The sequence below is a fragment of the Dromiciops gliroides genome, chromosome 6 (assembly GCF_019393635.1).
Source record: "Dromiciops gliroides isolate mDroGli1 chromosome 6, mDroGli1.pri, whole genome shotgun sequence".
Taxonomy (NCBI): Eukaryota; Metazoa; Chordata; class Mammalia; order Microbiotheria; family Microbiotheriidae; genus Dromiciops; species Dromiciops gliroides.
In genome coordinates, this window is record NC_057866.1 from 269,594,011 (window position 1) to 269,621,256 (window position 27,246).

The 27,246-nt window shown below is 37.3% G+C and overlaps 1 protein-coding gene across 1 annotated transcript in view; it reads left to right on the forward strand.

Moving 5' to 3' along the window:
* The first annotated feature begins 301 nt into the window (after positions 1-301).
* LOC122732308 (60S ribosomal protein L39-like) overlaps positions 302-27,246 on the forward strand; it is a 45,392-nt gene continuing 18,447 nt past the window's right edge. Inside the window, exon 1 of the mRNA XM_043972378.1 lies at positions 302-422. Within this exon, the coding sequence (XP_043828313.1) occupies positions 302-422 (121 nt within the window). The remainder of the gene's footprint in view (positions 423-27,246) is intronic.

Here is a 27,246-nt window from a genome sequence, read left to right on the forward strand (position 1 = left end):
GCATTTATTAAACCCTTGCTGTGTGTCAGGCCTTGTGTTAATCACTGAAGATATAAAGAAAGCGCCCCCCTCCCAGAAAGAAACATTTTTTAAAAATTAGGATCTATATTCCTGATATTCAATTGGAAATAATTGAATGTCTGATGGATTTCTGGAACTCAGAATCCCTGATCTTGAATTTTTGGTCTGAAATTCTTTTTGGGGTTGACATATCTACAGACATCATATAATCCAAAAGACCTTGCTTGATCCTGTGGTAAAAAAATAGAAGTTTTAGCTTAATCATTTGAGAGTTGAGCACATGCTATTGAAGCGGCATTTGAAGGACTACCCTTTTGGGGAGGAGACCCCGATGAACAGCAGTGCACCTGATGCTGCCCAGAGAGCCATGGCAAAGCACGCCGTACTTCTGGGACACCAACGTAAAACTGAGAGTGGAACAGAAGTTTGCTCTCTGTCTCGCTGACTCTGGCTTCTCAGCTTAGCGGTGGCAGCACATGCGTTTGGCTCTGGTTCTCGGCCTGGCAGGAAGTTTTGGGATTCAGTGAGTTTTATAAAAGAATATAGACTAAGCTTAAATCTAAGATTATTCATTTGTATTTTTACTTTCCTATTTCCCTAATCAGAATCACCTTTTTGTTATCTAATTAACTCCTGAACAATAAAAGCTAATCCCTCACTGATTAAAGCTCAGAGGCTTCTTTTTCTTAGTGGTCTGGGAGATATATAAGGGAAAAGTTAAAGGGGGGGGTTTAATGCTCATACATCCGATTTTAAATCTCACAATCCCTATAACTTCTGATGCTGGTAAAGATATGTAATAGTAGCTAGCATTTATATATCAACTTAAGGTTTACAAAGTACTTTACATATGTTATCTCATTTGTTCTTCACAAAAAGTCTGGGAGGTAGTTATTATTATGCCCATTTTATGAATGAAGAAACTAAGGCAGACAGAATCTAAAGGACTTGCTCAGGGTTATATGACTTAGTAAGCATCCAAAGCAAGATTTGAAATCAAGACTTCCTAACTATAGCTCTGATACTCTATCCACTGTATTACTTTGGCTGCCTTAGCAGGTCCCTCTACAGCAAGAGTTCTTAACCTTTGTATTGTAGACCCTCTTTGGAACTACAGTGAAGTCTATGAATCCCTTCTCAAAATGATGTCTTTTAAAGCATAAAATAAAATACATGAGATTACAAAGGAAGCCTATTATATCAAAATACAGTTATTGAAATATATTTTTTCAGGTTCATGGACCTCATATTAAGAACCCATGCTCTAACAGATACCTTTCTATTTAACCATATATGTTTCTTAGACAGTCTGTCAGTCAAATATTACCAGGATAATCCAAATCCTACTCTTTCCAATTCTCACCTCTCTTCAAAGCCTAGTTCAAGCTACATCAAATACATTGGGCATTTTCTAAGACTCCTAATTATCAGAGTCCTCTCTATCTCCCAGAATACTTTATATCTATTTTATATTGACTTATGTGGTCAATATTGCCACACCCAACTTATATAAAATGAAGGAGAAGGTTGCCTCTTGGAAAGCAAAGACTCCTTCCTTTTTGTATTTGGATTCCTAAAGCCTAACAGTGTTTTTTCAATCTTGAATTGAATATATTACTCATATTTAAAAAGTGGTAAATTTTCATATTCTTTAATGGAAATTTCAAATAGCATAGGAAGACCTTCCCTTGATCCAACATTTTCATGGCAAAATTTCTGGAAGGAGCAACAACATTCCTCTGGCAGCCAAATATTTGCCATCCTGACAAAATCATTTAAGACATACTTCATGTCTACAAATATGCACCAAAGCTCATATAGCTAGAATGATCATCCAAATAACACAGGTAATTATTCCATAGTAATATATAAATCAAGCCCAATTTAGCATTGCATGTTTTAGATATGAATCTTTACAAAGTACCACTTCACAGGATTTGTAATGACTGTGAAATTCAAAATTGGATATATGGAACATTAATCTGCTCCTTTAACTTTTCCCTTTTATATATATCTCCCAGACCAATAAGAAAAAGGAGCCTCTGAGCTTTAATCTGTGAGGTATTAATTTTTATTGCTTGAGAATTAATTAGGCAACAAAAAGTGAGACCAATTAGGGAAACAGGGAAGTAGGAATACAGATGGATAGTCTTAGATCTAAGCTTAGTCTATTTTCCTTTATAAAACTCACTGAATCCCAAACTGTCCACCAGGCCATGAACCAGCACATCCAAAGCCGAACACCAACCATGTGTTTTTGAACTCCTCTCCCCAGTGTACCACCACGGCTAAGTTTAACAGCCAGAGAGCGTGAGCTTCCTTTCCCACCCTCACTTTTAAGTTTGTGTCGGGGAAGTTCCTCGAGTTCTCCTCCCAAAAGGGGAGGTCCTTCAAAAGCTGCTTCAGTAGCATACGCAATATCTCAAATGATTCAGCTAAAACTTCTGATATTAATCTTTACCACAAATAATTTTTACCACATGACTAAATTTCCAAATTACATGCAGTATATATTACATGTACACATTATGAAATATACATGTATATCAATATTTTGCTAGCAAATATAGAAACAAATAATCACATACAGAAAGAAAAACAATTTAAAAACCATACAGAATAATTCCAATAAATTACCAACACATGCACAATAATTAATGTATATTCAGATAAAAAACAGAAAACTAAGTCATGGATAACAGAGAGATGTAAATGCTAGTATCATGTAGATATGAAACTGATTACTTGATACTAGTACATAAGCAAATAAGTGATAGAGTTGCTCTTCAGACAGGTATCCAATCCCACTCTGGAAATGAGAATACACCTGTCCTCCTACTGAACCTCTACCTCAAATGATCTTCTAATCCTTATGTGAAGTGCCTAACAGTAGTGCTTTGAACAAATTGAAAATAGTGCCAAGTAATACTTATACTCCACCAAGAGCTGGTCAATTGGGACATACCAGAATAATAGGATCCACTTTCCCCTTGACACCAACAACTTTCTCAGGAAAATTCAAGCTTACTAAATATGAATAGCCTTGTAATTCAGTGCATGAAGTTCTTGTCCTTTCATAGACTGTAAAAGTATTTACCCCATCCTGGATCACTGCCTTGTCACCTACACATACAGCATCTTCTAGAAATAACACCCCCCCCCAAAAAAAGATGCCACATTAATCATAAGGAATTGGAATGCTAAATTAGGAAATCAAAATTGAGGTAATTGGAATAACAGGGAAGTTTGGCCTTGAAGCATAAAATGAAGCAGGGAAGAGACTAATAAACTAATAGAACTTTTGTCAAGATAGCTCACTGGTCATAGAAAACACTCTTTTTCAACAACCCCAAAGATGACTCTACTTATGGACATCACAAGATGGTCAATATTAAAATCAGATTGATTATATACTTTGTAGCCAGAAGCTCTATACATTCAGTTAAAACAAGACCCGGAGCTGGCTATGGCTCAGATCATGAGCTTATTGCAAAATTCAGACTTACATTGAAGAAAGTAGGGAAAATCATCAGACTTTATAGGTACAACATAAGTAATATCTCATATGAATATGAAGTAATGTCATGAATATGTTTAAGAGATTAAATCTCATAGATAGAGTGCCTGAAGAACTATGGACAGAGGCAGTAACAAAAAACATTCAAAAAGAAAAAATAAAAGAGCAGAAAAGCAAAATGTCTGTCTGATGAAGCTTTACAAATAGCTGAGGAAAGAGGGAAAGTGAAAGGCAAAGGAGAAAGGGAAGGATAATATCCAACTGAAAGCAAAATCCTAGAAAATAGCAAGGAAAGATAAAATTGTCTTAAACAGGCAATGAAAAGAGATAGAAAAGAATAGAATGGAAAAGACAAGAGATCTGTTCAAGCAAATTAGAGATATCAAGGGAATATTTCATGAAAAAAATGAGCATGATAAATAATGGTAGGGACTTATCAGAAGTAGATGATATTAATAAGAAGTGGCAAGAGTACACAGAAGAACCATACAAGAAAGATCTTAACATCACTGATAACGATAATGGCGTGGTTACTAACCTAGAGCCAGACATCCTGGAGAATGATGTCAAGTAGACTTGAGGAAGAATTGGTAACAATAAGGTTAATGGAAGTGAAAGAAATCCAGCTGAGCCATTTAAAATCCTTAAAGATAATGCTGTTAAAGTGTTGCACTCAATATGCCAACAAATTTGGAAATCTCAACAGTGGCCACTGGATTGGAAAAGATCAACTTATCTCCCAGTTCTAAAGAAAGGCAATGGCAAAGAATGTTGAAATTACAGAACAAGTGTGCTCATTTCACATATATCCAACATTACATTTAAGATTCTGCAAGCAAGGCTTCAGCAATAGGTAAACCAAGAATTACCAGAAGAGCAGGCTGATTTTCAAAGAGACAGAGGAACTAGAGACCAAATTGCCAACCTTTGCTGGACTATGAAGAAAGCAAGGAAGTTCCAGAAACAAACAAACAAACAAACATCTATGCCTCTTTTATTAACTACATTAAAGCCTTTGACTCTGTTTGTCAATGTGGCAAGTCTTCAAAGAGATGGGAGTATTAGATCATCTTACCTATCTTCTACGGAGCCTGTATGCAGGTCAAGAAGCAACAGTTAGAACCAAGCATGTAATAACTGATTGGTTTAAGATTGGAAAAGAAGTATGGCAAGACTGTATAATGTCCCTTATTTATTTAACTTATATGCAGAGTACATCATGCAAAATATCTGGCTGAATGAATAAAATACTGGAATTAAGGTTGCCAGAAAAAATATCAATGATCTCAAATATGCAGCTGATACCACTCTGATAGCAGAAGGTGAAGAAGTAAGAATCCCCTTGATGAGGGTGCAAAAGGAGAGTGTAAAAGCTGGCTTGAAGCTTAGCATAAAAAAACAAAGATCCTGGCAACTGGTTCCATCACTTCCTGGAAATAGAGGGAGAAGAATTGCAAGCAATGTCAGATTTTATATTCTTGGGCTCAAAGATCACTGCATATGGTGACTGCAGCCATGAAATTCAAAGACACTCATTGGAAGGAAAGAAATGGTAAATCTGGATAGCATAATAAAAAAGCAGAGCCATCACTTTGCTGACAAAGGTCTATATGTTAAAGTTATATCTTTTCCAGTGATAGCTGGACTGTAAGGAAAACTGAGTGCTTCAGAATTCACTCTTGAATTGTGGTGCTAGAAAAGACTTTTGAGAGTCCTTTGGATATCAAGGAGATCAAATCAGTCAATACTTAAAGAAATTAATTCAGACTGTTCACTAGAAGGTCAAATATTGGAGCTGAAGCTTAAATACATCAGCCATGGAGCAGCTAGGTGGTACAGTGGATAGAGCACTGGCCCTGGAGTCAGGAGGACCTGAATTCAAATATGGCCTCAGACACTTAATACTTACTAGCTGTGTGACCCTGGGCAAGTCACTTAACCCCAATTGCCTCACAAAAAATACATCAGCCATGTAAAGAGAAGACAGAACTCTTTGGAAAAGGCTCTGATGTTGGGAAAGATTGAAGGCAAAAGAAAAATGGGATAGCATAGGATGAGATGGTTAGATAGTATTATGGAAGCAATAAACATGACAGACTTGGACAGACTTCAGGAGGTGGTAGAGGATACAGGGGCCTGGCTTCACATAGTATATGGGATAATGAAGAATTAGATATGACTGAATAACCAAACAACAATGAAGTTATTTGCCTCATATTTTTGTCTTAGAATTATTAAAAAATAATGGCCACTTGAACTATACTATATGCTCCTTAAGAATAGGAACTATTTCATTCTTTGTATCTGTTTCTTTAGTGCTTAGAACAGTTCCTGGCATATAGTCGGTATTTAATAAATAATTGGTGATTGCTTGATTGATTCTCAGGCCTTACCATTACCTCTGTGTAGTGTCCTATGAGCTCAGATATGTGGTAAAAATTATTTGTGGTAAAGATTAATATCGAAAGTTTTAGCTGAATCATTTAGGAAGGGCCATACCTAGCCCACCCTGAGATTACGTATGCTACTGAGAAGGACCTCCCCTTTTGGGGTAGGAAAAACTGAACGCCACCAGAACGGAGGCAACTTCTAGGAGGCGGGGCGTGTTCAAGAGTTCTCGATTTTGTGGCCTGGCAGATCATTCTGTGGCGTCCTGGACCTGGCAGAGGCACATGTTTTGCTCTGCTTTGGGCAACTGTGTTTCTAATGAGTAACTAGACTGATCAGGGTTGGTGAGTTTAACCCTAAATTCCTTTGAACTAGCTTAATTGGGAAAGCTCTGGTATTGCAAAGGCTAAGCTTAGAGTTAAGACTATCTGTATTTCTACTTCCTTATTTCATTAATTGGTTTCACCTTTGTGGTTTAATTAATTCCCAAGTAATAAAACCTGATCCTTTATGAACTAAAGCTCAGAGGCTCCTTTTCTTATTGGCCTGGGAGGAATATATAAAAAGGAAAGTTCAAAGGGGAGATTAAACCTAAAAGAGTCCCTCATATTTCCGGGACCCCAATACTAAGGTAAGTCACCCAAATAATGCTCTGTATATCAAATTTTGGCCCTCACAGATATCATAGACTCAGAAGGAGTAGCTGATGCAGAAATTCTCAGAATTTTCAAGGTAGGAGATTACTCCCCACCCTCCCACACTTGGCCCTATCTCTATTTCCTTTTGCTAGCACCAATTACATCATCTTCAGATGAACCAAGTCATAACTCTCCTCTCAAGTACATCAATCATGTACACAGCCATCTAGTTCATACCTTTAACAAAAGATACTTCTGTCTTCCTTATTGAATCCTGCAGGAGGTACTCTTATATTATACTGTTGTGGTCTCTTTGGCCTCAGTCTTCCATCATTTCAAGTTGAATAGTTTTTGTTGAGTTTCCCCTACTCATCTTTTTTTGTTGTTCTACTGTTACAAAAATGCTTGTTTTATTCCATAAATTAGAAAGAAAAGAAAGAAAACTTGAAAAGAAAGAAATGCAAAAGGGAAAAAACAACTCTTACAGTCTTCAAAACCCTGATTAAAGCAGTGACTAACCAGAATTTTTCAATGCTAATGATGAAGTATGACTCCCAATGCTTGGCAGAAAGGGGACAAACAATGCAGAATGAGGCAGATATTTTCAGGCATGGCACATGGGTTGATTTCATTGCTTAGCAATACATATTTGTTACAAGAAAGGACCTCCATTGGTGTAAGGGTGGAAAAAGTAGGACTTACTGGATAGTGAAAGAGATGGGGGGAAAACATTAATAAAATGTTTAAAATACACTGAAAACACAAATTTCAGAAAGGAATTCAAACCAAGAAGCAATTACATTATTGTTCTCTTAAATATACATATAGGGTGAGCTACTAAGTTTTTAAGGATATCCTGTATATATATATATGTGTAGATATGTATGTATAGGTGCATATATATTTCTGTGTATATGTACAAGTGTGTGTGTGTGCCAGAACAATGATTTGAATGTGAAATACTCAGTGAAGAACTGTCCCAACTACTATGGACAGAACTTTCCTTGCAACTTAGTCTAAGAGCTTAAGTGAATTCCCTAAGAACTCAAAACCATTGTAGGTTGGACACTTGAAAGATCTGAAACCAATTCTTCCTGACTTCAACCTATTCTTTATTCATTATGGCCCTTAAAACAAAGACAACTCTATGTAACAGACATTCATTTTTTCATAAACACTATTTTTCTTTATTGTTCTTTATATATTGAAATTGTCATTTTTGTTTATGTTTATTAGATTCACAATAAAAATAATAAGCTTTAAATTACAGATGACAGGTTCAGGCAAGAGGGAAAATAGAAAGTTTGTAGAAAGCAAATAACTCCCCCAGAAAGCAACAGTCCGAGGACATGTGGTATAGGAGTAAACAGGCCTACACATGCCCTCTAGTCTCTGGAGGCACCATCTGTCTTCGTCCAATGATGGAAGTATTTTAATCCTCTCAGATTGATTGAAGGCTTGTTCCCAACATAGATTCTACACTCTTGATTTATTGATTGATTCAAACAAGCTGTCTAAGCTTCCTGTGATTACATTAATTGTAATGTGGGTGTGAAGCTCCATCTTCATGCATAGAAGCATGGGGAGATTGATATGAATTGATATAATGTGAAGTAAGTAGAATTAGGAAAATAATATTCATGATGGTTTCAACAATGCAAATGGGAGAAAGATACAAAACCAAAATTGAAACTGAACTGTATAGTCAAAATGATCATGCTTGGTAAAGGTAGCGAACTGCAGCTTTGGGATACAGCATATGCCATCAGACTCTATTGGTTAGTTTGGCTGAATGCATTCACACACACACACATTCACACATGTTCACACACATGCTTCTTTTCCCTCTCTATCATGTCCCTAAAGAAGTAAGTATTTGACTTTTGCTTCCTTTAATGAGGAAGAAATTATTACCTTCTAGAGAAACCAGTTCCTCTAATGGATATATTTAATGATTAGGACGTTTTTCATTTCACTGATCCTTAATCTTATGTCTCTGCCACTCCCACAAATTGCTACTGCTTCTACCCTCTTGTGCCCAGTTGAAAAAGTCTAATACCTCAATTTACCAGATTGCTTTCACCTGTGCATGGGGTAGAAGGGAGCAGTATTAGGGCAGTTGGCAGGGGGCATAGAAAGATGGAGTAAAACTCATCCATAAAGAGGAGGTGTGGGACAAAGACAAATGATTCACTTTGGAATTTTGCTTGAATAAGATTCTACAGATGAAGACTCATGTGGTTAGGCCTGGAAGAAAGGGGATATAGCTTAGGTGAGGAGTCACAACTGGAGGATTTACTTTAGGAGGCACCAAAAGAGTGATGAATTTCTCTTCCTAAAGGGGGGGGGGGACGGGGTGGAAGGGAAGCCCTAAAAGGTTGCAAGGCATGTGAGCTTGGTAGCACAGTGGAAAGAGCACTGGACCAAAATTCAGGAAGATTTGAATTCAAATCAGACTTCAGACACTTAGTAGCTTTGTGAATGGAAAAGTCAATAAATTTCAATTTGCTTCAGTTTCTCTATGGTGATGATAATTTCACTATTTACCTCCCAGGGCTGTTGTGAGGATAACATGAAATAATATTTGTAAAATACTTTGCAAACTTTAAATCATCATGTAACTTCTTTTTGTGGTTGTTACCTCAGGTTCTTTAGAAAGCAACTACCCTGTGGCAGAATAATCCCTGATCTTAGAACCAAAGACCCAGGTCTGAGTTGAGCCTCTGCCACTCAAAAACGATATCATCTTGGTAAGGTAATTATACCATGCTGAGTGTGTTTCCTTATCTGTAAAACAGGGAATTAAAATTGCATGACTGGAGCGGCTAGGTGGCGCAGTGGATAAAGCACCGGCCCCGGATTCAGGAGTACCTGAGTTCAAGTCCAGCCTCAGACACTTAACACTTACTAGCTGTGTGACCCTGGGCAAGTCACTTAACCCCCATTGCCCAGCAAAAAAAAAAATTGCATGACCTACATCCCAAGGTTTCTAGAAGTCAACTGCCAACTTAATGTGAGCTGTTATTCTTCTTTGTACAAATGCTCATTGTAGAAGACCATAGGAGACTTTCCCCTGAAAATGGGCATAAGCATCACATTGGTAGAGCAGGGGAAATGCAGAGGAGACAAATATAGAACAATCCTGATGTTTCTCAGTATTTTCCTTTCTGAAGTGGGAGAAATCAATAAAGACAGATGACTTTCCTTTATTTGGACCAACTCCACAAGACCAGCAACTGAATCAGACCATACAGTAAACACATTAACACAGTGCAGAAAGCTGGCTGCATCCATGGAGAAATGTCTCAGGGATGATATTAGTCATCCTTCCATCATGCTGAACATTGCTCAGGACACCATTCAAGGAGTTTATCCTTTGGGGGCCTTCTGTCTGAATAGGGATGTGCAGAACTTGGGAGGGAATGTTAAGGAAAACAAGAAAATAAGAGAGAGTGTGGTGAAAGACCAAAGGAATTGGGGTTATTCTCAGGAAAAGTCTGAATATATAAAAGAATGGTCAGGATAAAGAGCAACTTTTCTCTACTCCCACTGATCACAGGTAGAGAAAGGAATGAAGCTTAACTTCAGAGGAATTCATGATCCCTAATCCACACCCCACATCCTTTCCCCTATTCTTCTTACTGCCTTGGAGTTTCTGACTTCCCAGTACCAAGTCTCTTTCCTCCCATCACTCAACCATTTGAATCAACCAATTAACAATTATTTACTAAATGCCTATTAAATGTCAAGTACTCTCTTCAGTTCTGGGATCATAAATACAAAGACTGAAACAACCCCTGCTCTCAAGAAGACTACATTTTAGTGGAGGATACAAAAAGTACATGTATGTCTATGCCAAACAAATATAAAAAGAATAAATACAAATTAGTTAAATATGATATGGTTTCAGAGGGAGAGTTCTAGAAATTGGGGGAGATCCAGAAAAGCTTCAAGATGGTGCTTGAACTGTGTGGTTTTTTAAGATTTTTTTTTATTATTTTGGAAAGCAATCAGGGTTAAGTCCAAGGTCACACCACTACTAAGGATCTGAAATCAAATTTGAACTCAAGTCCTGCTGACTCTAGGCCAATGCTCTATCCACTGAGCCACCTAGCTACCACCTGAACTGTGTTTTAAAGGAAGAGAGGGATTTTATGAGCTGGATGTGAGGACAGAGGACATTCAGATACTGGGGACAGCCAGGGTAAAGCCCCAGGGATAGGAGATGGAGTACCGTGTGTGAAAAACAGGAAGAAGGCCAGTTTGGCAGGATCACATTGTACAGGAGGGGGAGTAATATATGAATCCGGAAAGGTAGCTTTGAACCCAGTTGTTGAGAACTTTAAATGCCAAACAGGAATTTTTATTTGACCCTAAAGGCAATTGGGAGCCACTGGAGTTTACTGGGTAGGGGAGAGACAGGGTTAGATCTAGTCTTAAGTTAAATCACTTTGGCAGCTATGGAGAGGATAGAAAGAGTGGGGAAAGATTTGAGGCATAATGCTCCACAAACTAGTTTATATCAGGAGTTTCTTCAGTCAGCAAAGTTTCTATTAAATTTCTCTCAGTCACCAATCTTTTTTGTAGCAATTGCCTGAATACACATTAACCACATCAGCTCTCAAAATGATGAAGAAAATAAAGAGGGCAAACAGGACTTAAGAACAAATGTGTCAACTGAGGACAGACTAAAGTTTTAATCATGGATATTTATCACATCAATAATACCATCTATGTATGGTTTATACTCTCACCTAAGGAAGCTTGGACTTGGGAACATCTGGATTTGGTGTGTATCTGGCTCTCATTTCAACATGAAACCTCAATTCCCTTGCAATCACCAAGTTTGCAAAGAAAGAACATAAATTGAGTTCATTGTGCACAGACATAAATATAGGATGGACTCCTTCTTAAGCTTATAGATGATAAAAATAGAAAGAAAAGTTCCCCTTTCCTTTCTGTTGCATCTCTCTCTTTCCTGAGATACTTAGCTAGATACATTATAAAATTGAGGGGTGAACTCAGGTAGTTCCCCCACCCCCAATGGGAGGTAAAAGTCAGTTTCTAAAAAATCAAGCAATTCTTCCCTCTACGGACTCCCACTTTACCCAGGCAAGAACTATACTATATCTTCAGATTTACACTTGCACCCAGGGTTGCCAACACCTCCAATATAAGAATACTGACTACTGTCCCCTAGGATTATAGTAGAAATAAAAAAGACCTTGCTTTTCTCTTCTTCTACCTTGTTGTTCTTTTCTTCTATATCCTGCAGTTTCAGACTTGAAGCAGATCGTTGGCTTAGTCAAAGAATTTCTTTGCTTGGCCCCAGAATTCCTCACTACCTTGTCACTAAAAATGTTATTCTGCCTAGTGTGTAATTTAAGATTCTAAATGTGGATTCTAATCTGTTCCCCCAGTTTTGGGGGAAACTGACTAAAATCACTGATAAAACGAGTTTAGGTTTTTAAGGGTTTATTGAAAAATAGAAAGAAAAAGAATGAGAACAGAATTCCAACAGCCTGGTATTCCTATCTTTCCTCAAATTTCCTTTGAAATCCTCTGCCACCGCCACCACCATCAAGTCAAGAACCCAAAAAAGAGAGAGAGAGAGAGCTCTCCGTGCAGGCCCTCTTTCCTCCTTCCTGTCTTCTCCCAGAAAATAGGAGGCTCCTCAAGTTGATTGGCTGGGTAGCCTTGATAGACAGCACCCATGAGCAAATGTCACTTCCTGACACCAAGGAAAAGCCACATGGCCTTGCCCTCTGAGGCATTTTCCTCATGGTGGAGCTTTCCTATAGTAAGTCTCCAGTAGGTGGCATCATTCCAAACATTACACTAGCACCTACTGCTTCCATCTGCAGCCAACAGAACTAATGTCATACAATTGTATTGCTGCTACTACTACTTCTTCAGGTTACTGTTGAATTTATTTTTTTCTTAGTAGTACATTTATTTATTTAGAATTTTCCCCAAGTTAGATGTAAAAACAAATTTTCATATCGATTTTTTAAAACTTTGTGTTTCAAATTCTCTTCCTCCCTCCCTCCCTCCCTCCCTCCCCAACCCTCCCTAAGAGCTCAAGCAATTCAATGTAAGTTATGCATGTACAGTAATGCAAAACATCTCCACATTAGTCAGGTTGTGAAAGAAAACAGACAAAATAACTTTAGAAAGAGGAATTAACAAATAAAATTATACTTTAATCTGTATTCAGATACCATTAGTTCTTTCTCTGTAGGTGGATTGCATTTTGTATAAGTCCTTCTGATAGCATCCTGCTCATCATTTATTTCACAGTTACTATTGCTTACTATATTATCCTCCATCCTATTCCCTCCCATTGATATTTACTCTGTTTTTTATCTTCTTTCACCCTATTCTTCTTCAAAAGTATTTTGCTTCTTACTTCCCCCTTCTGCATTCTGCCCTCCCTTTCTTCACCCCTCCCCCCTTATCCCCTTCCCCTCCCACTTTCCCTCAGGGCAAGATATATTACCATACCTACTTGAGTGTATATGTTATTCCCTCTTTGAGCCATCTTTCCCTTCCCTCCATAAGCTTTTGCTTATTTCTTTTATGTGAGCTAATTTACCACATTACACCTCTCCCTTTCCCTTTCTCCCAGTGCATTCCTCTCACCCCTTAATTTTATTTTAAAGATGTCATTATGGCGCAGCTTGGTGACATAGTGGACAAAGCACTAGCCCTGGACCCAGGAGGCCCCAAGCCCAAATTTGGCCCCAGATATAAGCCACGATAGCATGATTGCCCCACAAAAAAAGGATAAACAAAAAAAATAAATGTTTTACAGATATCATCCCTTCATATTCAAGTCACACCTGTGCCCTCTGTCTATGTATATTTCTTTAAGTTGTCCTAATACTGAGAAAGTTCTTATGAGTTAGAAGTATCATCTTCCCATGTAGGAATGTAAACAGTTTAACCTTTTAACATCCCTCATGAATTCTTTTTCCTGTTTATCTATTTATGCTTCTCTAGGGTCTTGTATTTGAAAGTCAAATTTTCTATTCAGTTCAGGTTTATTCATCACAAATGCCTAAAAGTCCTCTTTTTCACTGAATTCCCATTTTTTTCCTTGAAAGATTATAATCAGTTTTTCTAGGTAGGTGATTCTTGATTGTAATCCCAGTTGCTTTGCCCTACAGAATATCATATTCCATGCCTTCTGGTCCTTTAATATAGAAGCTGCTAGATCTTGTGTTATCCTGACTGTAGCTCCATAGTACTTGGATTGTTTCTTTATAGCTACTTGCAATATTTTCTCCTTGACCTGGGAGCTCTGGAATTTTCTATAATATTCCTGGAAGTTTTCTTTTGGGGATCTCTTTCAGGAGGTGATCAGTGGATTCAAATTTCCAGCTCCAGCAGAGACCCCTGCTATCTCCCCCCACCCCCCACCCCCCCCCAACCAACAGCTTGACCCTCTTACCAGTCTGTAAGTTGACTTTCAGAAGTGGCTGCTGACACTGATGATTCCTGAGACTCTGGAGGTGCAACGTGCCTGGGGCTGGATCTTTGAGGCATGGCTGTGTTCCCCTCTCACCCCAGTATAACAGACCTTCCCTGCCACCCTTTTAAGCCATCTTTGGCCAGTTTTCCTCTGTTCTTTTGTGAGTTCTACAGCTCTAGCAGTTTTCTTATGGCATTATTTGGAAATATGTGGATGGATCCTGTGGGGAGCTCCAGCAATTTACTGCCTTTCCTTTGCCATCTTGGCTCTGTTGTTGAATTTAATTTTGAATGAGATTGGATCAACCTGCCTTCAGGCTAGTCAACACATCTCTAACTCTTTTATTAGTCAAGCCCCAGCCACACCCAGTCAGTGCAAAAGACACACACACACATACACACACACACACACACACACACACGCACGCACACACACACATATATATGCATATATGTGTGTGTATACATATATATGTATATATGTGTGTGTGTGTGTGTCCGTGTGTCTGTGTCTGTGTGTGTATAATTAGGCATCTCTGAAGATATTCTAATGACCTGCTAATGCATTCTGATCATCTTTCACTCCTAAGCTATGTATAATAAATGGACTCTATTCCTGTCAGAATAAACCTGAACCTCTTTTGCAATCTATTATCTTAGAGAATAGCCTGAATCACCATGAAGTAAAATTACCAACTCAGTGTCACATACCTATCTATATTTTTTCCCTCCAATTAGCTTTTATTTTTTTTTCCTCTAATTGGCTTCAATTAAGTAGCAGCTGGGAAGGAGAATTTTTTTTTTCAAATGGAAAAGTAAAAAGTTGCTATAAACATAAAATGTGCTATAAGGTATGAGATAAGGTCACTATTATTGGTTTAATTAAATGTTTTCCTTTCTTGTACTAGATCTCTCACAAAATGGGAGTAACCTGTAAATATACATAACAAATAACACATATCAATAAAACTTTAAAAAGAAAGAAAGAGAGAGAGAAAGAAAAACAAAGAAAACTCTAGAGGAAACATGATTACAAAGAACACTGTGATATTGTGAAAGAAATCCTGGAGGTGGTGGGGATTGCTCTGACTATCAATCTCATTCTTACAGCCACCATGAGGGCTACCAGGCAAATGGACATTATCATCACTAGTCTGAAGTCATCAGGATTTTTCTTCTCCTTCCATTATATTAGAGACTAGGTGCTGTGGACTAAGCAACTCCTCCCTCTGAAAAAATAAAATAGGACTGATGCCCTGTCATTGGCATTTGAAATAATATGGATGCAGGGTGACCAGGTGGCACAGTGGATAAAGCACTGGCCCTGGATTCAGGAGCACCTGAGTTCAAATCCAGCCTCAGACACCTGACACTTACTAGCTGTGTGACCCTGGGCAAGTCACTTAACCCCCATTGCCCCGCCAAAAAAAAAAAAAAGAAATAATATGATGATGTTTTCAGCAATTAATATAGAAAGGCCTCAGAAGGATTCAGCTATGCCCTGATTCAGTAGGGAGGAGTGAGCAGAAAGGATGTAGTACCAACCAGACAACTGAAACCCTTACTTTCAACTCCCTGGTGTTACAAAACACAGAATGCCATAGTTGGAAGGGAGCAATGAGGTTATCAAATCCAATACTTTCTGACCAAGAATTCCTACCACAACATACCTGGTGTGATGATTAAAAATTAGAAACACAATTTCTGCTTAATTTAATCATTTTATTAATAAGGCCAGCAGGTTGTTAAAACCATGGTCATTTGTATGTATCTTTCAGACTAAAGAGAATCATAGTGGTGTGGCACAGAGCTTATATACCCCTGAAACAGTAGGTGGTCAGTGGGCAAATTGACCCCTGCACAAAGAGATTGTCTCCAGCCTTGGGTTGTCAATTCAAAGAATGTATTCTTCTTCAATGGGGGTAGAGAGCCTTGAGTGACCCCTTCCTGGATGGTGAGGCCATAAGAATATCTAGACAAATGAATCTGTCTCTACCCAAGATTGAATAGAACACTATAAGCTTCTCTACCCTAGATTTCATGCAAACTTAAGATAGGTTTGAGCAAGATGAAGAAGTTCAATGCAATCTTATTACCAGGGAGAACCTGGACCTCTAAAAGTCAGGCTTTTGGAAGAAGGGGAGAGTTCTGAACCTCCCCAAGATATTGGTTATTAAGAATCATTTCTTAGAGGGCAGCTAGGTGGCAAAGTGGATAAAGCACTGGCCCTGGATTCAGGAGGATCTGAGTTCAAATCCGGTCTCAGACACTTGACACTTACTAGCTATGTGACCCTGGGCAAGTCACTTAACCCTCATTGCCCTGCAAAAAAAGAAAAAGAAAAAGAAAAAAGAGAAAAAAAAGAGAATCATTTCTCCCACTGGCAAGTGGCCATCCTGTGTCTACCCAAAGCTATCCCACTAGAGGAAATCAACTACCTCCAGAAGAAACCCTTTCCATTTCTAGATAACTTGATTGTCAGGAAGTTTTTCTTTAAGTAATGGAGGGTTAAGGCAGCTATGTGATGCAGTGGATAGAATGCTGAGCCTGGAGTCAGGAAAACCTGAGTTCATATCTGGCCTCAGGCATTTACTAGCTGCATGACCCTGGGCAAGGCACTTAACCCCTGTTGTCTCAGTTTCCTCATCTATAAAATGAGCTGGAGAAGCACCTGGCAAACCATTCTTGTATCTCTGCCAAGAAAACCCCAAAAGAAGTCAGAAAAAGTAAAACACAATGGAAAAATTATGAAACAACAAAAATGGAGGATTGGGCCAATGAGAACCCAGTTCACAATGAGCTCTGCCTTCATCCATTGTGAAGGTCTAGTGACTCTGGTCCAGGAAATATGTGGTGGAGATGTTCTTCCCCTTTCAAAGAATTCTAGGGTGTCCTAGGACTGTTTGCTATGTAGTGGCAGCCTTCTGACTGGTTGCTGAGATGGAACTGAGTGTGCACACAGAAGGTTCAAAGGAACAGAAGAGCCCTCTTTCCTGGTGATCAGAGAGGCAAGAGCTATTTTAGGCAGCCAGGTGGGAGGACAGGTGTATTTAAGAAAGTAATTCAGGTCTCTGGGAGAAAAGTTGTATGCATAACACACTTTTAATTTTAATCTACAACATTATTTCCATTACTTTTTAAAATCTAAAAATCAACAAAACAATAAGTCTTGATTTGTAACATTTTCTAATTTTTAAGATATAAATGCACACATTGAAAATTTGACAATTGACCTTCACAAGCTGGTACAAGTTGTATCACTAGGGAAGGGCCTTGGTCCCTCTGTCTCTCACTCAACAATCATGTGGCAATGGCAAGGCTACTCTGTCTTTGTTGTGTCTATTCTGTCCTGCTCTTAACTAAATGAATATTAGAGAGAGAATAGAGAAGATTATGCTCTCATGAGTTAAAAAAGGTCAAAAGAGCTGTCAGCAATGAGTCCATAACAGAGTCTTCTGATATAGGCAGTTGTTGGGGCCAGTGATGCTCTTGGCCTGAGGAGCAACCTGTTTGATCCAGTCCATAGGGAGACTGACAGCTTAGATATCCCATCCTATTGTTGTTGCTCATCCTTCCTTCTTCAAGAGGACCAATGCCATAAGAAGAGTGATGTCATGACTTGCAAGTGAATTGGATTTTAGTGAGGCAGGGCTATGCAAAGTCATCAGCCTACCTCTCTCCTCCCAAGTCATCAGAGTATAGTGGCAAGATATAGGTTAGAATAACTGGAGATAGCCCTGCTCCTATCCTATGAGAACAAGATCGACTTGTAGGTATATTGTCCATGTCATAGTCAGAAGTGAACTTTGGGATGGGGGTGGGGCAGGGTTCTGTTGGGAGTCACCATTTTAAGTCTGAGCCCAGTGATGGCCAAGAACTAAGGTGGCTAAGGAGAAATGGCTGGTAGTTTCAGGGGTTCTAACCTATGTATTTTACTCATATCAAATGAAAATCGACCTTTTTTTTCACTTCTATCACTTTCTCCTCATTCTGCTCGTGGGGATAAAACATAACAATTCTTTTTATTGATGAAAGTCCTCCAAATGATTGCAGAAAGATAACATATCCCTGAGTCTCCTCTTCTCCATGTTTCTTCTCCACTAAATGACTATATCAGTCAAAATGGCGTGTTCCTATTTTTAAAGTTGATACCTCTAGTCTTTATAGCATATTAATTGATGAATATATAACCCTCTCCTCTCTAAAAAATGCCTTCCTTTGTAACAAAAATTTTCAAAGAAAAGGTAGAAAATAGGAAGGACAGTTACAGTTTTTCAGTTGAAACATGTTTTATATGTTTATAGCATTGATATTCCCTCAATCACTTGTATCACATTCATCTCATAGTTCCAGTCATGATTCCCATCTTTTATAGATTTTAACTACTTTCAAAATTCTATAATTTTGAATTAAACATTTATTTTGTTTTTATTTTGGAAGAAACACATTGACCACTGCTGCTAATAAATGCAATAGTCCATACATCAAGTCTCTCCCACCTTGGTACTGAAGGAGAGAAAAAAGCCCTTTCTCATCTTTTCTCATGCCAATATAGTCATCATACAGTTTAATATCACAGTTCTTTCTATTTGCATTCTTGTAGTCATTGTTTATATTGTTTTTGTGGTTCTTCTTACTTCACTCTGCATCAGTTTATGTGTATGTGTATGTGTATGTGTATGTATATGTATGCATATGTGTATATGTATATGTATGTTTATATGTGTGTATATATATATATATATATACATATGTGTGTATATATATATATATCTTCCCTTGATTCATTGAATCCTACATATTCATTGTTTCATATATTTCAGGAAGATTCCACCACACTAGTGTACTATAATTTGCTTAATCATATTCCAACTTATAGACATATTCTTTTATTCCACTTGTTGGCTACCACAAAAAAAGTGCTGCTCTGAACATTTTGTCTTACCTGGGACCTTTTTTCTGTCTTTGATTGCCTTGGAAGTATTAAGGTGAAGGGAACATATATATTAGTCACTTTTTAAAACCTAATTTCAAATTGATTTCCAAAATGTATTGATATTATCAGATATGTGTGTAAGGTACATATAAAACTATATATGATATACAGGTTTATATACATATATATACTATGTACATATATACATAAATATATTTAAGCAGCATAGAAATAGTGGGAAATGCATCAAACTGGGAATAAGAAGATCCCAATGACCTGAGTCCTATGCATTGTTCTGTAATTTGATTCAGGGCAAGTCACTTCCCTTTTCTTGACCTCAACCAAATGAAAGGGTTGGACTCGAAAATCATTAAGGTCCCTTCTAGTTCTTACACACTTTAATTATATTGAACTTCTATAATCTTTTAAAATTTGATTTAAAAAAAGTTCTTACCAAATGGATTTCTTTTTACCAAGACTAATTATAGTGGACAATTTGTTCATTCTATGAACCATTCATGTGCTCATTTTTAGTCATTTTAAGTGGGGTTTTTTATGGTATTTTCAAGTGAATAGGGTAGGTTTTATTCTCCTTCACAAGTCAAAAACAAAATGATTTTCTTTGTACTGAAAAGTTTGAGCCCAGAGGGAAAATAAAAGAGAAAACTAATTAAGGGGGGATTATAATGAGGACTGATTTACAACCTTGAGTGTGCTGTTCCAATGTTCCAATATTTTACACCCTTTTTGAAAAGATCAGTTTCATTTTCAACACACAGAGCCATGCATAATCAAAGTTACATACCCTACAAAAGCAATCCTATCCTTTCAGGTGCAACCTGGCCCTGAGAAGTGCAAGAAAGGAAACTTGGAGCTCCCACTACAAAACAAAAATCTATCATATGTGGCCAATTCTATAGCGTGATTTTCCAGCACCAAAGAGTTGAAGCCTGTCCTGGTGTTCCATCTTTCAGTCTACATTTATAGACCAAATTGCGGGGAAAATGTGCATGTAGCCATCCAACTTAGAAGAATTTGAGCAACACGTCCAAGGTTCTAATTGTATAAACATTCATGTTTCCAAACTGAATGTCATAATTAAAGTAATGTGTGCAGACTTCACGAAAACCCATATTTCACATGGGGCATTTCCCATGGTAACAGGGAATGAGAGTGCATTTCTGATCTCTGTTACACATGCTTTTCATTTGGTGTCTAAAAGTGATACAGTCATGGGATAGGAAACCAAAAAAAGTCAGCTGGTGGGGAAAAGGACATGGGAATCTAATATCTTTTTTAATCTATTCAGAACAAAATCAATTAAGCATCAAATTGTTCCCATTCATGGCTACCTTCCCCCATTTGGGATGCATCATGGCACAGTAGAAAAACTACTGGAGTTAGGGACAAAGTTAGATTGGAAGTTCAGATCTAGCACATCACCTCTCTGAGTCTCAGTTTCCCCAGATGCAAAATTAGGGAGTTGGTCTAAATGACCTCTAAGGTCCTTACCAGCATTAAATCAATAGACCTTTGTTCCAAGAGGACACACAACAGCCTTACAGAAACATGACTCATCTTTGTGAGTTTAGATCTGGCCTCAGACACTTATTAGCTATATGATAATGGGCAAATCACTTAACTTTGTCTCAGTTTCCTTATCTCTAAAATGATCTGGAGAAGGAAATGGCAAACCCCTCCAGTATCTTGCCAATAATACCCCAAATGGGGTCACAAAGAGTCAAACACAACTGAAATAACTGAACAACAACATCTTATAAAAATAGACCAATCATCTAGAAGCCATATGATTTAATGGGTGGTGTGTCAAAGTCAGTAAGACTTGGGTTCAAATTCCGCCTTTGATACTTAATAGTTGCAGCTATATGAGCAAGTCACTTAACTTTTATGAGCCTCAATTTCCTCATTTTTAAAATCATAGAGTTGATCTAAATGATCTCTGAAATCCTTTCCAGATTTAAATCAATGGTTCTATGGTTCAACAATGCACACTTGATTTTCAGCCTTATGAGAACATATCTTCCACCAGATCATAAAATTTTAACTTAGCTTAGAGAATTTCTTGTCCAATCCCCTCATCTCACAGACAAGAAAACAAAGGTCCAAACAGTGAAGGGTCTTGCCCAAAGTCTGAAAGTTAGTATGGGGCAGAAGGAGAATTTGAACCCAAATCTTCTTATTCCAAATTCCTACCCCCATTCCATTACACCATGCAAAGCTAACATAGAAAAAAAATGGAAGAAGGTGTCAGCAATACCAAATTTTGAAAGTCACTTGCAATCCATGCCCTCTAAGAACCTTTACTGAGTGAACAAATGGCTTTGATTCTGATAAGTCACTTTCCTCTCTACTACTCTATCACCTTTTCCATTCTCTTAAGGCTCTTCTCCTTATTCATCTCCCTTCAATACCCACAAAGATTATCAGAAGATCACTTATTTGCAATTCAAAGAGGATTTAGAGGTCATGGAGTTCAACCATATCATTTTACAGAGGAAGAAACTGAGACCCTGAAAGGGGAAGTGACTCTCCTTGTTAACCAAGGTAATTATCCCAGTTAACAAGTGATAGAGACACAGTGGAAGCCCAGGTCCTCTAACTCTATATTCAGCTTTCAGGAGCAGCTAGGTGGTGCAGTGGATAAAGCACCGGCCCTGGAGTCAGGAGGACCTGAGTTCAAACCCAGCCTCAGACACTTGCTGCTTACTAGCTGTGTGACCCTGGACAAGTCACTCAACCCTCATTGCCCTGCAAAAAAGAAAGAAATACAGGAAGGAAGGAAGGAAGGAAGGAAGGAAGGAAGGAAGGAAGGAAGGAAGGAAGGAAGGAAGGAAGGAAGATATGATTCTATATTCAGCTTTCTCTCCATTGTACTCAAGATTCTTAAATAGCCTTCAAGAAACTCATAGTCAAAGAATAACAGCTAATTTGTACCTGAAGATTTTCAAAGTGCTTTTCTCCTAAGACCTCTGCGAGTTTGTGGTGTAAGAATTTTCTCCAATCTTGAAGATTGTACACAGTAACAGCAACATTGTTCAATGATCAGCTATGGATGGCTTAGTTCTTCTCAGCAATACAAGGATCCAAGACACTTTCAAAGGATTCATGATGGAAAATGCTAACAACCTCCAGAGAAAAAAATTGATGGAGGCTGAATACAGATAAATCATACTATTTTTCACAGGTTTTTTTTTTCTTTTGGTCTGTTTCTTCTTTTACAACAGAAAAAGCAGAGTCCCTGCCCTGTAGGGACTTACATTCTGTTGGATGAGACAACATGTCTCTTCATGCAACATTTATAGGTACATACAGGATATAGAATAAATGGAAGGTTGTTTTAAAGAAAGGAAAACTAGTAGATGGGAGGAAGTTTCAACTGTTTCAACTTCTCAGAAGAGAACTTAGTATAACAAATCATCCTCTAAATGTATATAGAAATGGGAAATACCTTAAAGGTCATTGAGTCTAACTTTTCTTTTTATAGATGAGGAAACTAGAACTCAGAGGGGAAGCAATGATGATGACGACGACGATGCTGATGACAACGCCCAGCATTTATACAGTGCTTTAAGATTTGCAAAACACTCACGATATTTCACCTCATTGGATCTCCACAACAACCATGTGAAATAGGTCCTATTCATATCCCCCTTATACAGAACAAGTCTGAAAGCTAAATTAATTTCCTATGGTCACACAGCTAATAAATTTCTGAGACAGAAATTTGAGCTCGAGTTTTCTTGACTCCAAGCCTAGGGATCTAGAATGCCAACTAGTTACTGAATTCTTGACTTCTATTTTCTATCACCAGTTTTTGCAACCTCATTCATCCTTGGTTCTTCCCTTTACCTTTCTTCTCATATCTACTCAGTGACCAAGTCTTGTAAATTTTAATTGCATAATATCTCATGTGTCAATCCCTTTCTTGCACAAATATCACCCTGGTTCATAATCTACCATGTCTCCCCGTAACTAGTATCCTATGTTGTCTCCTTATTTCCAGTCTCTTCCCTATCCAAATATAGCTTCCTAAATTTCAATTCTGATCATGCTCTTTCCTTGTTCCAGAATCCTTACTGCCTTCCCTACAGCCTCTAGGATAAAACACAAATTCCTTACCTTAGGACTTCAAGCGTTATATAGTCTTTCTGCATGTATACCATCTGATCATAAATTTTCATCCTTCTACATCTCCCTGTGTCTAACCTCTCCTAAACCTGTCCTTTGTTCTCACTTCAATCCTTTGTCCATCCCTCCCTGTTTTCCCAGGCCATACCCCTACCTCACATTTATCTCTTTGAAATCTTGACCCCTTGATTAATGAACTCAATATCACACTGCTTGTGACCCCCAAGTTCTTTGGCCCATTATGCCATTGCCGCTCATTGCTTTCTAAATAAACTATGGATTGCCACCAGCAATTGCTATCTCCAGCCATATAAATGCTTATTTCCTTCCTTCCTTCCTTCCTTCCTTCCTTCCTTCCTTCCTTCCTTCCTTCCTTCCTTCCTTCCTTCCTTCCTTCTTTCCTTCCCTCATATCTAAGAATTTTAAAAACATAATACATAAAACTACCTTGAAGATGGTATTCTTTCATTTATTTATTTTATCTTTCATTCATGAGATAAAATAAGCATATTCATAACATAGTAAAATAAAAAAATGATTGCAAATCTACTATGCACAATTTGTTGTTTCTTTCAAATATGCAACAGAATTATCATGTAAATTTCTTTTTTTCCTTTTTTTTCTTCCCTAACCCCCCTACTCTAGAGATGGCTACCATTAGGTATAAATATTATATATATATATGTATGTATATATGTATATATATATACACACACACACATACATATATACATACATATATATGTGTTTGTGTGTGCGTATGCCGGTGTGTATGTATGTATGTGTATATATATGTGTGTGTATGTAAAATTATTCTATACATATTTCTATTTATTAGTCTCTCTCTCTGGATGCAGGTAGCATCTTTCTTCATATGTCCTTTATAGTTAATTTGGGTATTTAGAATAGTCAAAATAGCTCATTCACTCAAAATCATTCTCTAAACGACATTGCTGTTACTATGTACAATGTTCTCTTGGTTTTGCTCATTTTGCTCTTCATTATTTCATTCAAGTCTTTTCATGTTTATTCTAAGATCATTGAGCTCATCATTTCTCATAGCAGACTAGGCCTCAGGAAATTTCACCTCAATTTGCACCTCATGCTTGGCCTCAAGAAATTTCACCTCAGGAACATTCACCTCAGGAACTTTTGCCTCATAAACTCACCTAAGAAACAGCAGATCTGAGTGGGGGTAAGATTAAAGGATCCCCTGATGTTTTCAGAAGCCAGGCCAGCAGTGCTGACCAGATATGATCCTGGCACATGCCCAATGAGTATAGTATCAGTATCACAGGGAGCAACAACATTTTGGGGAAATATGGCTAGGGCCCTGACTGTGTATTAGAGGAGGAGCAAAGAAGTCCCTGAGGTTGAATCCCCAGACAGAATTCAGAAAATAGCCACCATAAAGAGGACCTGAGGCCTAGGGCAACAATACTTACAACTTGCTTTTAAAATTTGATGATGGGGACAGCTAGGTGGCACAGTGGATAAAACACCAGCCCTGGATTCAGGAGGACTTGAGTTCAAATCTGACCTCAGATACTTGCCACTTACTAGTTGTTTGACCCTGGGTAAGTCCCTTAATCCTCATTGCCCTGCAAAAAAAAAAAAAAATTGTACTGTATACAATTTTCCCTTGGTTCTGCTTATTTCACTTTTTATTAGTTAGTGCAAGTCTTTCCATGTTTTTCTAAAATCATTGAACTCATAATCCATCACAATCATGGACCACAACTTGTTAAGCCATTCATCGATTGATGGATATCCCTCTTTGCCACCACAAAGAGAGCTGCTATAAACATTTTAGAAAATATAGTTCTTCTCCTTTTCCTCTAATTATCTTTGAAAATATACCTCGTAGTGCTATTGCTTGATCAAAGATTACAGGTAATTTAATAACTCTTTGAGCATAATTCCATATTGCTCTCCAATGGATCATTTCCCAATTTCACCAACAATGAATTAGTTAGTGTCCCAACCACATCCTTGCTAACGTTTGTTACTTTCCCCTTCTATCATTTTAGCTAATCTGGTAGGTGTAAAATGGTATCTCAAGGTTATTTTTAATCTGCATTCCTTTAATCAATAATGATTTAGAGCATTTTAAAATTTGACTATACATTGTTTTGATTTCTTCATTGGAAAATTGCATGTACATATATTTTGGCAGCTCATCAACTGGGGAATACCTTGTATTTTTATACATTTTTCACATTCAAAGTTATAATTACCATTTGTGAATGTCCCTTCATATTATTTTTACTACCTATTTCATTCACATCCTCTTTGAACCCTATTTCTCTTACCTTATCTTCTCCCTTTACCCTCTTATTCATTATTTCACCCACTCCTCTAAAAGCCCTCCCTTATTTTCTCCCACTATACTCCCAATCTTAAACTATATATGCTTTTAAAATTTCCTCCTCAACTCTATCCCCCAGTTTTCTTCTAAAGACTTCTAAACCTCTTCATATATATATAGGTTGTTTCCTCTTCAATTCCAATGAGTGTTTCCAATATTACCAGCCCTCCACCCCAACCTGTTTCCTCTGTATTAGTTCTTTCTTTCATGCCCTGTTTTCATTGCTATTTATTTATTTGTTTGTTTGTCTATCTGTCTATCTGTTTGTTTATTTATTTATTTACATATTCATTTATTCGTTTGCTTGTTTGTTTATTCATTTATTTTTCTATTCATTAATTCATTCATACATCCATTTATTTATCTATTTACTTATTCATTCCTTTGTTTATTTAATCTATTTAGCTATTCATTCGTTAATTTATTTTTATTTGTTTGTTTGTTTGTTTAGAATTTTCCCCACCTTACTTGTAAAAACATGTAACATCAATTTTTAAAACTTTGTGTTCCAAATTCTCTTCCTTCCTTCCTATTGCCCCCTTAAGAACTCAAGCAATTCAATATAAGTTATATATGTTCAGTCATGCAAAACATAGCAGAGAAAAAAAACTTTATAGAAAGGAACTAACAACAAGAACAAAATATACTTCCATCTGTGTTCAGATACCATCAGTTCTTTCCCTGTAGATGGATTGCATTTTTCATAAGTCCTTCAAAGTTGTCTTGGATCATTGCATTGCTGAAAGTAACTAAGTCATTCACAGATCATCTTACAATATTGCTGTCATTTTGTATACAGTGCATTTCACTTTGTCATACCCTGTTTTTATGAGATAATTTCTCCTTTTAACCTTTTCCTATCCAATTTTGTTTTTTACAATCACCTCATCATACACAATTCAGCCTCAATCTTTTTTTCAAAGTACTTTTTTAGTGATAACAGTTTTTAAAATACTGTTATTCATAATAACCAATAATTACTAATATTAATAACATTTTCATATATCAAAAATAAACAGTTTGACCATAACCATTATCTTGTAATTGGCCTTTAATGATTTCCTTATATTTTTTTCTGGATCTTTTATATCAAATTTTCCATTGAATTCTCGGAGATTTTTTTTGTTAGAAGCACCTGAAAGTCTTTCAGTGTATCAAATGTCCTAATTTTTTTTTCATTCAGGATTATACTCAACTTTGCTGGATACAACCCCAGCTCCTTTGTTCTTTGAAATATAATGTTCCAAGATCTATGGTCTTTTAATGTAGAAATTGAAGGTCTTGTGAAAACCTTACTGTTTTCCCACAATATTTAAATTGTGTTTTTTTCTTACTACTTGAAATATTTTCTCCTTAACCTGGGGATTTTGAAACTTGACTATGACATTTCTATAAATTTTTTTTACTGGGATCTCTTTCAGGTGGCAAATGGGAGATTTTTTTTTTAATTTCTACTTTAACCTCTTTTGCTAGAACTTCAAGGCAATTCTTAATAGTTTCTTGAAATATTGTATCCCCGGGGGAGGGAGAGAATGAGGTTTAAGTGACTTGCCCAAGGTCACACAGCTAGTAAGTATCAGAAGCCAGATTTGAACTCAGGTCCTCCTGAATCCAGGGCCGATGCTTTATCCACTGTGCCACTTAGCTGCCTCAGATTCCTTTTTTATCATAACTTTCAGGTAGTTAGATAATTCTCTTGATTTTCTTGATTTTTTTCTTTAGATGATTTATTTTTTAATTCTTTTAGCTCTATAAA